General features: G+C 42.3%; 1 protein-coding gene across 1 annotated transcript; it reads right to left on the reverse strand.

The window, feature by feature from the left end:
- Window positions 1-1,550: 1,550 nt before the first annotated feature.
- Window positions 1,551-6,863, reverse strand: LOC542598 (malate dehydrogenase 5). The gene is made up of 7 exons (NM_001112133.2): window positions 6,743-6,863; window positions 4,249-4,407; window positions 3,977-4,152; window positions 2,911-3,188; window positions 2,672-2,807; window positions 2,469-2,580; window positions 1,551-1,830 (listed from the first exon to the last, which is right to left on the reverse strand). Exons 1-7 carry the CDS (start codon window positions 6,783-6,785, stop codon window positions 1,736-1,738), a joined length of 999 nt encoding a protein of 332 aa, NP_001105603.1. The 5' UTR covers window positions 6,786-6,863; the 3' UTR covers window positions 1,551-1,735.
- Window positions 6,864-14,814: the final 7,951 nt, after the last annotated feature.

The raw sequence follows: 14,814 nt of genomic DNA on the forward strand, positions 1-14,814 counted from the left end.
AATCAACTATACAGTTGTGCTTGTGCGTTCAGCTGTGTGGTTATGCCTAGCGTATGGAATCTCAATTCAAAAGAATTCGTAGATTAATTTAAAAAAAAAGAATTCATAAATTATCCTGAAGGAGAAGGAAACGTAAGGTGCTTGGTTGCATGCTTAAGTTTTCTTGCAGATTAGCGATTACATAATTATACGATTTATATCATATCCAGCTGTTGACCCAGCATGGAAATTCACATGTGAAAAACTCAAAAAAATAAGAATAAAAATAATTTTTAGCAACGATTCGTTAAAAAAACTACCATAGATTTCTTAGTGTCATTTTTCTTAACAATCCGTCTATAGAAATATGATTTCTAGTGATGATTTTTTAAAAAAAAACTGTCACTATAAATAGCACTAACATTGACCCCTACCGCCACCCCCAGTCCCCCACCTAGATCGTGGCACGGAAGGAGACTTATCAATAGGCCACCCGCTACAAGGAAGACGATCTCTACTCTAGCGAGAGGAGACATGACTTGGGTGCTAGAGAAGCACCTAGAAGGCAGCATGGGCTGAATCCTCACATCCATCACTCCACAAAAAATGAGACACGTCAACCCTCGGCTATGGTCAAGGTAGGAGAGGTAGCAAGCCAACAGGTAAGAAACACGCTCTCATGATATATTTAAAGGTTTTAATGTTTGGTTTTGCAGAAGTCGACAAATTTACCTACGCGAAACAGGGGGCTCAAAGTGTTCGAGCAGCCCAACACGACTATAGAAGGTAAGCTCCACAAAAATCACGGGTATTAAACACGACTATGTTTGGTTGCAAAACAGGTGGAACAGCCACATCCGTCAGCTATAGGATGATCCTATCCTAACATGAACCAAACACCTTTATCTAAGGTAGTGTTTGGTTGAGGAGCCAAGTAAAATAGAGTCATTCTATTTCTGATTTTAGGAACGGAACCGCTCTGTTCTGTGTTTGGTAATCTGGAATGGAGCGGCTCTGTTTTTTGTTTGGTTGCAGAGTGAACGGAACGGAGCGTGACTGTGAGAGCGGGATGGGAACGGAGCGGCTCCGTCCGGTTGATTTTTTGGAGCGGAATGGTTTCAGATCTGAGAAGAATATTCTCTAATTGGAGTCATTCCGTTCTAGTTACTTTGTAACCAAATAGCAATAAAACCGAGACAGAACGACTCCATTCTACTTAGCTCTTCAACCAAACACTATCTAAAAGATTGTCTCGTCCCATTATTACAACCTAACAGTCCTAGCTACAAAGAACCAATAATCTTTGCCGGTCATGATAGGAGCGCTCCACAATACGAGTTCGGTATGTGTCGCGACAGAAAAAAGAGGGGGGAGACCGGGAGAGGATGGGGGGGACGCACCCAACAATAAAGGTTTCGTTAGGGACACAATGAATTTTCCAACAGGCTAATAAACTGTAGAATCGAGGGGGGATCTACGGAATCCAGAAAAGATCTAAATGAAACTTTAAAAGATAGTTAGGCACCAGGAAAGCAACAAAAGTATGCTACCACTTTCATCGTCAAGCGATTCTGCAAGATTTCAATAAATATAAATGTCGTGCAAATCACAGGCAAAAAAAGAAGCTGGGCGAAGCCAGCAACACGCCTGCACTGCGACGTGCAGCAGTTCTGAGTGAGAATCTATGAATCGAGTTGGAGTTTCTTTTTTTATTCAAAACATTGGGGTGGCAATTGCTCTCTGGGTGTGGTAGAATTTACTCGAGGCATGAGTAAGCAAGCGTCTTCTCCTCCGTCAGCTCTTGGGCAGTGGCATCCATCTTCTTCCTTGAGAACTCATCAATCGGGAGGCCTACCATGACATGACACAACATCAGGCAACTTCGAAGGTTTAAACTTAGGAAGCCGGGTGCATTGTAACTTATGATAAAAAAACACTTTTGTTTGAACTTTTGGTGTTGGGCAGATAATAGCTTGTTAGCTTATGTAGAACAAGTCAGCGTGGTGCAGTATAAACTTCTGCAATAACTTTGGGTGCCAACTATATCTTTTTATTAGCTGGATCCTGTGTGGATGGATAGTTAAAGCTCGGTTTTGCTTTTCAAATTGTAAGTTATTTTGATTTTTTCTAGATTGCTATATCTAGACATAGTGCATACCTAAGTACCTAACAAAAGTTATATATGCCTGAAAACCAAACAACTTGGGATTCGGTGGGTTTGGATCAGCTAGAGATTTTTAGGAGTTTCTATTATCTCTGTTTGATTAAAAAAATACAGGGCCATAATCACTTCCTATTGAGTAGGATGGCAGGTTTTTTTTTCTAATTGAAAATTTTAGGCCAAACATAACTACATGTGCAGACTTCCAAACACCGAGAAGCAAGAGTTATGGAAGAAACTGCAACATTAATTACCAATCAAAAAAACAATAACAAGGAAAGGCACTAAATAGCTGTGTTAATGCCTCTCAAAACTACATTAATCATACCTTGAACGATTTTCCATTCACCACCACTGCATGTTACTGGGAATGAATAAATGAGTCCAGAAGGAACACCGTATGAACCATCAGAGTACACACCCATGGAAACAAATGTACCCTACAATAAAAAGAACTGAAGATGTTGATACAAGTTCACATTTAAAAGTTAAAACTAAAAGAATCAAAAGGAGCAAAGAACTGAAGCTGACCTCAGGTGTTCCAAGAACCCAATCACGAATGTGGTCACAAGCAGAGCTAGCAGCCGAGAGAGCACTGGAGAACTTTCTCGCTTTAATGATTGCAGCACCACGCTGTTGGACAGTTGTGATGAATTCACCATTAAGCCTGTTATAAAAAAAAGAGTGAAACCATTAATTCCAACTTCTGACCTACCAGGAAAATAGCGACAAACAGTGATATCCAAGTATTTTGAAAATTTCTGATTTACCACTCGTCATCAGAGACAAGCTCACGAACAGGCTTCTCCCCAGTGGAAGTCTTCACTGTGGCATGGTTAACATCAGGGTACTGAGAGGACGAGTGGTTACCCCAGATGATAACATTCTTCACATCACTAACTTGGACATTAAGTCTCTCAGAAATCTGGCCAAGAGCCCTGTTGTGGTCCAGACGGGTCAGGCAAGTAACGTTCTTCTCTGGAATAGATGGAGCAAATTCTTTCAAGATAAGAGCATTGGTGTTTGCTGGGTTGGCAACCACCAGAACCTGCACAGCACAGAACAGATATTGAAAATCTACAGATGAAAAAAGCAAGGAAACAAACATAATGAACCCAACATGGCTTCTCAGGAAACTAAGGGTACATAACTGCTGAAATTCAGATACTTTGATTTAATATTTGTTGAGGCTACTTGTTAATGCATTTGCGGGGGAAGGTCTGCCCTTTTTTACTTGTTAAGGCAGAACACAGCGGCAGATTGGCTGTGACATAGGGTCTGTTTGGTTCAGCTTTTTTTTACCAGCTTTTCCGAAAATCTAGCTATGGGGAGAATTTGACTGTGTAGAGAATCTGAGTATCATTAGGATTACGTGCGGAGGAAGATAAAGTTGTTCATAAGGCTCAAGATCTATAAAGTGACGGATTACTATTATTGCGACGACTCAACCGATTATATGTTTATGTTGATTTTGAATGGCTTTTACCCAAATGAATTTTATAGAAGCTGGCTGAAAAGCTGAGTGTTTGGCAGTCCGCAGCAGCTTTTGGTGGCCAGAAGCTACGAAAAGCCGAAACAAACAGGGGCATAGTGTCATAGTGTGGAGCATGCAAAACAGGAAAAAAAACTCATAAAAAAGGGCAAGTCCATTTCATAATGGTCATTTATGTATGTCACCGTTCACCACCCAGATGAGCTAAATCGAGTGCATGATGACAGCACCACCACTACTTACATGACGGAATTGAGCGATTGACAAAACTATCAGCACCAAAATGACCAAATTCAGTGCATGATAACTAGTCTGCTACTAAAAAAGTTGAAGGTAGCCAATACCTTGCAGTTGGGAGCTGCATGGGCTTCAAGGGCAGATGCTTGGGATTTGTAGATTGAAACATTTTTCGACATAACATCTTTCCTTTCCATTCCCTCCTTCCTGGGGAATCCACCAACCATGACGGCCACATTGACCCCAGTGCAGGCTTCCACAACATCAGTTGTAGCAACAACTCCTATAGTTTACCAAACATTTATACACCAGCAAGAACAACAATTCAAATATAAAAGACAGAAGAGGCCATACTCTCTAAATTAGCACATCAGCTTACCCTTCAGAAGAGGAAACGCAGCATCAACCAACTCCATCTTAACACCATTAAGGGCTTCAGCTGCTGGCGGAATGTCAAGCATGTGCAGAATAACAGGCTGGTCTGCACCAAGCATAACACCCCTAGCAATCATGGGAACCAGGGCATATCCAATTTGTCCTATCAAACAACAAACAAATTAGCTCAACGCACCTAAAGATGAGCACAAATTAGAGAAAGATCCGTTCAAAATGTCCCTTTGTACAAATCCCTTTTACTGTGGTAACAGTGAGAGAATGAAATTGTAATAGGAAGTCAGCACCAAAGATGCAAATCAGTATGGTTGAGTGCTAACTTCTGAGAACTAAAATATACGTAACCACAGACTAGTTCCTCTCAATTCCCAGTATGGCAAGCAATTTTATCAGATAGTATTGTAAAACATTGTGGGAATGAGAAATTCAATTGAAAAGCTACTTAAAATGACCAGAATCGGTGTTTTTAACCCCAGAAGTTCTAGAAGGTAGTACTGCATCTACTAGGTTCATCTAAAGACCTAATGGCACATCCTACAGTACTTTCCTGAACAAGGAGCCACCAACTAAACAAATATATCAATACCCATAGTGGTCACCAGAAAGTGAGATCATTCTTCGGATGTAAAACTAGCCAGAAAATTTTTGATGGGTCATTGGTTGGTAGCGTCAACATCCTCCACCAATTTTTGTCATGCTGCTTCAAATTTGGGAATGACTAATCTCCATCCTCAGGCTTACAACATGACATTGGGTTTACAACTTAAAATAAGAAAATAAAACCCAAAAAAAAACCTCACCCATATGTTGGGCGCAAATCAGTAGTAAGATTTTGGATCCAAATTCACCCTCTCTGTCACAATGACAATCACTCGTCGACTAAGATTTTCATGACAAAATTGTTTGCTATGAAAGCACATGGTATCCATGGCACCTTTTGTGAATTGCACAATGACGTACGTGTCCATGCAAAGAAGAATGCAACACCCTATCCTATCATAGCATGTGGCAACCTCAAAGCCAGAACATACTCTTGCTCCTCATTCTATTATGCTACATGGAGACACCTTTACTGCTGATATGGAGTAGATCTTTAAAACAATATGACAATTATTGAATTAGCAAATATCATCCCAGGTACCGGAACAGGTGAGGGAAGGTCACTATCACCATAAGAACAAGCATCATATTTTAACTCAGTACAAGCATATAAAAATGGAACTAGTAAATACGCATTGTACACCAACTCTAATACCATCAAATATGACACAAGCAGTAGACAATTGTTGTATCACAGTAGATGCTTATAAGGGGGTGTTTGGTTCTGTGGACTAAAGTTTAGCCCGGGTCACATCAAGCGTTTGACTTTCAAATAGGAGTATAAAATATTGACCCAACCAACTGTACTAGATTCGTCTCACTTTTTAATCTTCGGCTGAGAAATTAGTTTTATAATCCGACTACATTTAATACCCCGAACGGAGGTTCAAACATTCGATGTGATAGGGGCTAAATTTTAGCAGGGGCAAACCAAACACCCCCTAAGAATAGCTCAATAATATACAAGAAAAGTGTCAAGCACGCTGTGCAATTTTATAACTGAATGCCAGACATATGCTACCATAAATAAGCAGGATATTAACTAACTTTTGGCTAATCCATACCAAACCCTGTGGTTATGATAATAGAAATGCAAGAACTCAGATGACATGCTACAAAAGATGAAAAGAGTGAACGCGTCAAGCATGGGCCCCAAACAACTGCAGCCTGGACCCCTGGATGCCTACACCACCATCCTTAATGTTTGAGGAAGTTCCATTACATTACATGATTATTAAGGCACCTATCTGAACAGCTAAAAGGTTACATCACTCACGCAGTGATCGTGTAGACAGAATTCATGCAAGTTTAGCACGTAAACTCCATGGGTGGAGTACCTAGATCTGTAACTTAAGTCCCACCAGATAGTCTGATGGGATGAAATATATCAAAACCACTCGCTCCAAAACGCCGTTGACTCCAAAACCACCGGATCCGAACCTGCTGCTATCCCGGAGCCCTTAAGGTTCAACTAGAGATCGCAGCAGTAAAATCAACTATCTAAAGAGTAAGCAGTTAATTAAGTGCAGCTAGCGAGTCAACTGGATCAAGTGACTACCACGAGGATCTACCCATCAAGCCCAACCACTGATCAGATCAGCTAGCACCGCGGATCGGTTCAACTTCACCGACTGAACAAGGAGAGTGACAGTGAGCCCTTCTACAGTTCTACTGGCCAAAACTACGTCAACCCAAACGCCCTAAACACCATCAGATCGAGCGATAAAAACTGAGATCTAGCGAGTTAAGCACACTCTAAACCACACAGGATCGGATCGAGCTCGGGCTCAGGCTCGGGCGGACTAGGCCAGATCCGAGCCGGGACCAGACGACACCGGATACTACGCGGATCGGGAAGGAGGGAAGGTTCAGCACCGTACCTGCGGCGCCAGTGACGAGCACGCGCATTGGTTCCTTCGCCATCGGTGCGAGTGGAGGAGGCGGCGGGGAGCTTCGAGAAGGTTCTGGAAGCGGGGGTTTGGGAGTGGCTTTGGAGGCTGCGGCAACCAAGGGATAGCGAAGAGAACGCGGCAATGGGTGGCCACTATTTAACAACGTCGCTGTGACGGGGAAGCCTTGGGAATCCACTGTCACACGCCCCGATAATGACAGCGTGCTTATCAGTAACTGACAATTGGCCCGACACCAGCGGGCCCCTGACGTCAGTGTGCTATGTTGGCTCTGATTGGTTGGTGTGTCTTTAGGCAGGAGACTCGCAAGTGACGGCGTGACGCTTGACGCTGTGGGCGCTGGCCCACCGCCCACGGCTTCGGCGATGAATACTACGTACAGTAGTACGGAGTGGAGCAAGATGGTGGGGTCCTTCTGTCAGTTAGACAGCATGGCAGCTTGGCAAGCTGGATGATGCTCGATTGATTTCTGCATTTTTCTTGCGAGCTGTTTTACAGGACCGAAGCGGCGACATTATCGTTGTGGAGGAGATGTCTCTCGAGATTCGAGAAGCGTGGCGTGAGGAAGATGGCACTCATTCACGATAGGGTTGGTGATAGGTTTGATAGGTACCGATGGCTTTGATCACCAGCCGTTTTTTTATCCACACATCTAAAGATTTGAAAGCTACTTCGACCGATAGGGAAACGCGATGTGACGATACTTTTTCTTACTACTATGTTTGGTTGGGACTTGGGAGTAAGAGCAATTACAATAATAAACTCTAAGTCTGCTTACATGACATTTTTATTTATGTGGTATGGTCGATTGTCCACACCATTAATTAAAGCAATCAATCTGTACTTTACTTTTTTGTCCTATGAATAGCCAGTAGCATAGCTTTCTTCATCTCAATCTTCACCGCGACTATACGTCGTCTAGAGACGTCTTGGGTGTCATGTCGATCCCAAGACAAACCCTATGATCTCCCTCCCTGACGAAGTCCCTTACCAGGGGCGAGATCCAGGTGTCGATAGAGAACGTTGCCGCCCTACGCTTGCGCGGACCATCTGGCTCGGCGCAGGGAACCCAGCTCCTGTTGTCTAGGTCGCGGACCATCTGGCCCTAGGCCGCGGACCGTCCGCGCCGCCGCAGAGATTGACGGCCCTAGCTTGCCGAGCTGAACAACTCCAGTGATTGGCGCCCAGATCTGCGTCAACACAGTTTTTGATGACTCCGCTAGGAAAACTGAGATTGGATTTACCAGATCGGTGTCATATGGTCGGTTCAAAGGAAACACCGATATTTTCTCTAGCAACATCAAGCCGACTACGAATGACCTGTAGGTTGAAAAATATCATAGGCTGGAAAACGCCAGGAAAAAGATGCAGACATAACTCGAAGAGTTGTTCTTGACTGATTTCAAGGTCGACTGAAGCCAGAAGCTCATCCGACAGAGAGAATATAACCCTGGTGAATCTTCGTCCTGCTACAATCAGACCCAGCGCTGTAAGTAAATACGATGACATCCAATCTCTTCGATCTTACGTAGAGGAACAGTGGGGATAGATGCAACAAATCTTAGGGGCATACAAGAGGATTATACGAGGCTAAACATGTGTTTGATAAATCTGTTATTACTAGTTTTTCATCACACGATGCACAAACTAAAGAAAACCTACAGTACCCATCGGCTGCAAAATGGGCATGCCCAGTCCCAACCCTTTTATGAGATGCCGATGAACTCCTATAACGGCTAGCCACATCCTCCACCACCCTATATGGGAACAACCCTTGCCCCTGTGCATAGACGAATAGTCCAGGCCTGAGGCCGAACGGTCGGGTCCAACAGTAGTTGGTACCGTCCCTCACGACGAGCCACTGAAAGCTACACAAGGGACAATAGAGATGCTCGGACCATGCGGATATACGATCGGACCGTCCGGGCACGTCACCGGACCGTCTGGATATTACACCAGATCGTCCGCAATAGGGTATGAGGAGCAGAACATAGAATATTACCAGCAACCCTACTACCAGCCCCCAACTAACGTCTTTCTAGCACCCACGGCCCCTCAAGAACGTAGAATGATCTCACCCACACATAGGTATGAACCCTTTTCGGGCCCCAGAAGACCGGAAAGATCTCTAACATGCAATATGGAGTACCTAGGGGCAATGTTAACGCCCCACATAACCCAAATCCATGGGCAAGGGGCAATATAATGATACACCAACAACCACACATATGGACCAAAGGACCGGTGGATTACCACCGGTCGCCATTGATATAGTTAGAGAGGAGATAGCTGGGACGTTTCGAGACTAACTCGGAGTTAACATGTCCCATGGGGGGCAATCTTATCGGCGACCACATGATAGCCGATTCAATTACGACTCGTACCCACAGGGGGCAAGGATACCCGAATTTACAAAATTTTGGGTGACTAGGGGAGAAGCACGTATGAGCATATAGGCCAATTTTTAGCCCAGTTAGGGGAATTGGCCAATAAGGAGGCATTTTGTGTACATTTATTTTCATTATCCCTCATTGGTACTACTTTCGCATGGTACGCCACCCTGCCACCTAACTCTTTCTATTCTTGGGGAGATTTTGGGCCAAAAATCCATGGTCGTTTTTTCTCCAGGGATTATGAGCTAGACCTAGTCGATTTAGTGGCCCTACAACAAGGGAAGGATGAATTGGTTAACGATTATATCCAGAGGTTCCGAGACACTAGAAATCGATGTTTCCAAATTCACATTGCAGAAAAAACAAGCGGTAGGGTTATCCCTTAAATGGAATGTGCCATTATTTTAAGGAAAATTAGAGGGCATCTTGTTTTTTACATTAGCATAGCTGCATCAGCGAGCTTCGGTTTGAAAAAGTCGAAGAAAAGATACACCTAAGGCGGCACACACAGTATCAATTTAGTAAATTATGATCAAAGTAGCTCAGATGACAAGCCAAAAGATGTGTATGTCGCAGAGGTGGTTTGGCCAGCCAGGCCAAACTATCATCATGTACCACTCTACAGTCGGACCAAAAGAATCGACAAGAAGAAGCAAAATTTACCTTTAATGTTGCTAAATGTGGTAAAGTATTTGATGAATTATTGAAAAGCGGCAACATTAAAATGACTCACATCGTACCACCTGCTGATGAATTAAAAAGGAAGGCATATTGTAAATGCCACAATTATTTTTCTCGCGCTACTAATGATCGCAATCTGTTTCGCCGACAGATACAATCAGCCATTAATGAAGGTTGGTTGAATTTTCAATAAATGCATGTGGATAAATAGTCATTCTCTATCAATACCCTTGATCTCAAAGGTAATAAAGTCTTAGTTTGGCTAGAAGTGGCCGATAAAGACAAGGGAAAGAGTGTCCTCATCGATGCCCCATGGGTTCTCGACGAAAGCAAGGAAACTATCTCTAGAAAGGACGATGCTAAAAAGACACCAGACGCGCTAGAGACACCAAATATCACCATCAGATCCTCCAACACTGCGGGCAGGCACAAAAATAGGGCAGGATCAAGTCCCTTGTTCTACGCATCACGGACGGTCCAGCCAGTCAGTGCGAACAGTCCAGCATCGACCAGAGGTAGCAGCGACCACAAACCTTCATACCTCGATGATCCAAAATAGGTACGTGGAAGCAAAACGTAGCTAAAGCACCTGGTCGGTTGATTAAAGCCAACCCAACTTTTGACCAGTTGTAGTCCAAGTACGTCAACAAGAGGGTCGGCGGCCATGATCGACCAGGGAAGCGTCGTTGCTCACCTAGTCAGGAAAATCCAGCAAAAACAATTGGACCCTTCCACCAAGCAAATCTAGATAAATCAGTCCTAGATGTCATCCATTAACACCACCAACATTAGCATGGTCGCGTCCACCCAATATCCACCTTACTGTCTGCCCCAATATCCACCCATGACATACCCACCTCAATTCTCATAACCTCATACATACACACTCACACCATATGTCCCAAATCAATTGTGGGGCATTGCCATACCCCTATAGGATGTCACCACATCCCGCCTTGGGGGCACAACAGACATCTGTGTTTGACAGGTTAACCCCACCAGTGCAAGACCGATTGAGTCTCCCTCAATTTGGTCAGCATGAACAACTCCAGGAAGATTGCCAGAATGCTCGGCCATAGAGAGAAAGTGTCCACAATTGAAGCTACCAATGCTAAAAGGACAACCAACAGGTTATTAAAATAGGCACAATTGACATCATCATATAAGAAAATAACGAAGGGCCGATGATTTTTGGTGAATCAGCAAAAACAAAGGAGGAGAAATACATAGGAACGACTAGGAAAACATCCAACCCAAAATAGCTCAACCTATTTTTAGTAGCCTAAATCAAGACTCTAAAAGGCAAAATAGATCCAATGGAACTTCAATTGAGCTGAAATTTTGCATACACCTTCACAAAAGGAGGGTTTCAAAGGTTTCCACAAATTTGAGCTCAAAAAGTATTGAACTTAATCCGTAGATAAAAAATCATGGTTTTCTCAAAAATGGTCAAGGGGTTGGATTTTTGTGTTATAGTTAAATCAACACAAACTAATTTGTGATGATTATCATAGGCGGTCCTCACATATTTATATCCATCCCAAATGTCCCCCGAGAACTTAGAATAAAAAACTTAATCAAAATATCAAAACCAAAGAGTTTGGGAAGGAAAATCCAGGGCAAGAACTTATAACAATCAAAGATGCATAAGAGTTGACTTCCGATTACCATGAACCACCATGGCTAGGTCCATACTTCCTAAAATCTCAAATTACATTGATGAAAAATTCTCTACTGAATCATTAATGGATATCAATAGCAGAAATGAAAACTTGAAAACTAAGCAATAGAATAGAAGCTAGAAAGATAGTTGATTGGAGGCATCCCTCCTCTTATTTATAGAGGGGTTTTCAAATTCCTAACATACCCTAGATATTTAGAACTAGACCACTTAGCTAAGGGTATAATAGTCTAACTTTGAAAATACCCTTTGGCGGTACTAAGGACCTAGATGTCGCCTAGAGAGGGGGTAAATAGGCGAATAAAAAAGTTTAACTCAAGTGGACTTTCTTACTTTACTCAAAGCGTCGATTTGCAGCGGAATAAAATCTAGTTGACTAGATCACACCAGTTTTTTTGTCTTTATCTGAAAAGATCCTACACTATACAAACAGTATATACCAAAGATAAGTATAGAAGTGCAAATAACAAGGTAAATCAAGAGACAAAAGGCATAATGATTTTTCATGTGGTTCGGCCAAGCCTAAAATACTTGCCTACATCCACGTTGGAGTTAGCCAACATGCCTTGGAGTTTATTTCAACTCCTTCCTCTGGTTGCTCAAGTTTATAACCACTGTGATAAACCGAGCCTTCCACTATAACAATGATGCGGTTACAACAGAACTATGGTTGTGCACAACTCTTAACAGCTCTCCAGCAGAGTAACAACACACACACACACACACTTGCTCAAGATCACGCTCGCTAGCTCTATCTCATGTAGCAATTTGCCTCTCTCTTTTGGCTAAAACATGAATCGACACTTGATCTTGAGAGAAATACACAAGATAGGGATATACAATGATTATGCAATAGTATTACACTTGCTTGTTGCCTTGGTATACTCCTTGGGGTCATGGGGCTCATTTATATAGCCCCAAGCTCCTTGTAGCCATTGCAAACCAAACCAATTAAATGGTCTGTTGTCACACGCAGTTTTGGAAGGCAAACCGAATGCTAACTATGTACGTGGCAGGATCAGAAATTCACATACACAACGATTACATAATTGGACATCATCACACAATGTTCAAAATAATAGCGGAAATAAGTACTTCATTACATCACGATGTCCGAAACATCCACAAATTCATTAGCTGAAGTTATAATCAAAGTGCTGAATGAAACACAATAAGATAAGGCCTTCACAGGCAGTTGACTAGGGTTTGCCACTACTCTATTCTAGAACTCATTGAAGTCCTGAAACTCCTGAAAGTCCTCCATGTTGCTTTCATCTTCTCCTGAGCACTGGTTACAATGGGGACAACTTGGGGGTTTGGTGTTTTTAAGCAAGGGTGAGTACACATCAACATACTCAGCAAATATCCCGTTTGGCTAAAGTGGACTAGCTGTATGTGGGATTAAGCTTAGATCAGTTGCTTTTAATTGGTCATGTATTTATTACTAGTATAGAGCCAAGTTTTAGCAATAATTTCAAGTTACTAACCCAAATAGTACTCCCTCCAAGAGGAAATACCAAAATACATAATTATAAACATTATCATTAAGCATCATCATAAAGGTATCCAAAGTAACTCTAATCAAAGGAGCTCCCAAGGCTGTTCATAACCGTGAGCACGACTGATATATCAGTTTATAACCTTCTGCCGAGGTTGCACACTTTACCCACGAGTCGTGATCCCTTCCCAGCCTGGGTTGTATGGACCTGATATTCACTACCGAGGTAAATGGTCAGGGATTCACTATGTAGCCTTTACAAAGATTTCCTAGAGGTCATAGCCACCCGTTAGGTTTCTCCATTTTGATAAACACAGTACCTCTCCCCACCGGAAGGGTGACTAACAAAAGCAACACGAAAGAACCTCAGCACCCAGCCTCGACAGGGCAAGTATTGTGCCTAGACCCCATTGACGACACGATGGCGAAGCCGACTACACCTCAAGTTCCTCTAATTAATCAGCTAAGGGCGTCCTATACCACCCTCATGGTTGTACTGTTTTCCCGAGTGGTCATCCAACGAACAGGTCCTTACGGAGAGGTACTTGAGAAACAACCCGAGTCCCCTAAAGGATGACAAGTTCGTCATCATATCCAGAATAACATCATTGTATCATAAATATTCTCATCATGTTCATTTATTAAAGTAAAGCAATAAAATGATACTAATTATAGTAACCAATTCCCAAAGGATAACCAAGGACAGGAAAACAGAACACTAGTCAATCCTTAGGTTGATCATGGTATGTAGGACAATGAATTATAAAATAAGTAGGACATAATGGGTCAGAGGACACTTGCCTTCACCAGGTTGCTGCTTAGGAAATACTCCTGCAACACACTCAGGAACCACAGACTACTCGTTGTGTACGCAAAGCAATCATTCATTCAACACACTTGGGGAATAACAAAAGAACAGTACACCAAACATAGGCAACAGAGTAAACACATGTTCCATAGAAAGGTAAAGACACACATGTGCATTATAGCTTTGGGGTAGATCACTATGCCATGTGATCTATTGTTCTCTAATTAAGCATATCTTAGTAAATTACTTACTTAAATAAAGTTATTCTAGGGATGGGGTCATACATTAAATGGGGTTGGGTCTATCAAGTTAGTCACAAGAACATCCATTAGGGCTTTCACCTTTATTTTATTTCTAATAAAGATTATATAACCTTACTGTTGGGGGCTTGTTCTCAAATGCTATGAGTTAAGAACAAGGCAACACAAATGTTAATGATTAAAAGTCTTTTGTCCTTCGAAGCATTATTTCCCTTAGGATATAATGATCTTCAGACGAAAGTTATGAAGGACATACCTTCATAATCGCAGTATATGTTAATGAAAGAAGAAGCATATGGAACATAAGAGACAACATGAATAATCATATGACATTATTAATATATCTTCTTTTATGTTAACATGGATAAACAGAAACAATATTGAATTACATTTGTACCTTCGGCTTGACAAAAGGTAAAAGTCCAAGCGTGACACACAAATGAATACAAGTCAGCGTGAACAGTACGAGGGTATTGTTCATCTATTTATAGGCACAGGGCGCAGCCTGTGTAAATTTACATTCATGCCCTTCATATTTACTATTGACTTATGGACAACCCAATGGGGACTAGATAACATTTTCCTCTTTAAGTCGGTTCCTTTTTCCGCCATTGCGCCGAAGCTCCCTTGCGCGTAGCTTCGGAGCAACATCAGCCTTCGTCTCGACCATGCTTTTCACATCGTATATGGTTTTAACCCGAGTTCGAAGGTACCTGTTCAC

Source organism: Zea mays, chromosome 1 (genome assembly GCF_902167145.1).
Source record: "Zea mays cultivar B73 chromosome 1, Zm-B73-REFERENCE-NAM-5.0, whole genome shotgun sequence".
NCBI classification, from domain to species: Eukaryota; Viridiplantae; Streptophyta; class Magnoliopsida; order Poales; family Poaceae; genus Zea; species Zea mays.

Bases quoted from the DNA above. Each gene is read 5' to 3' on its own strand.
- LOC542598 (NM_001112133.2), bottom strand. From the start codon at position 6,785: ATGGCGAAGGAACCAATGCGCGTGCTCGTCACTGGCGCCGCAG. The intron at 4,408-6,742 runs GTACGGTGCTGA...GTTGTTTGATAG, and splicing joins GCTCGTCACTGGCGCCGCAG to GACAAATTGGATATGCCCTG. The intron at 2,581-2,671 runs GTCAGCTTCAGT...TTTTTATTGTAG, and splicing joins GGGTTCTTGGAACACCTGAG to GGTACATTTGTTTCCATGGG.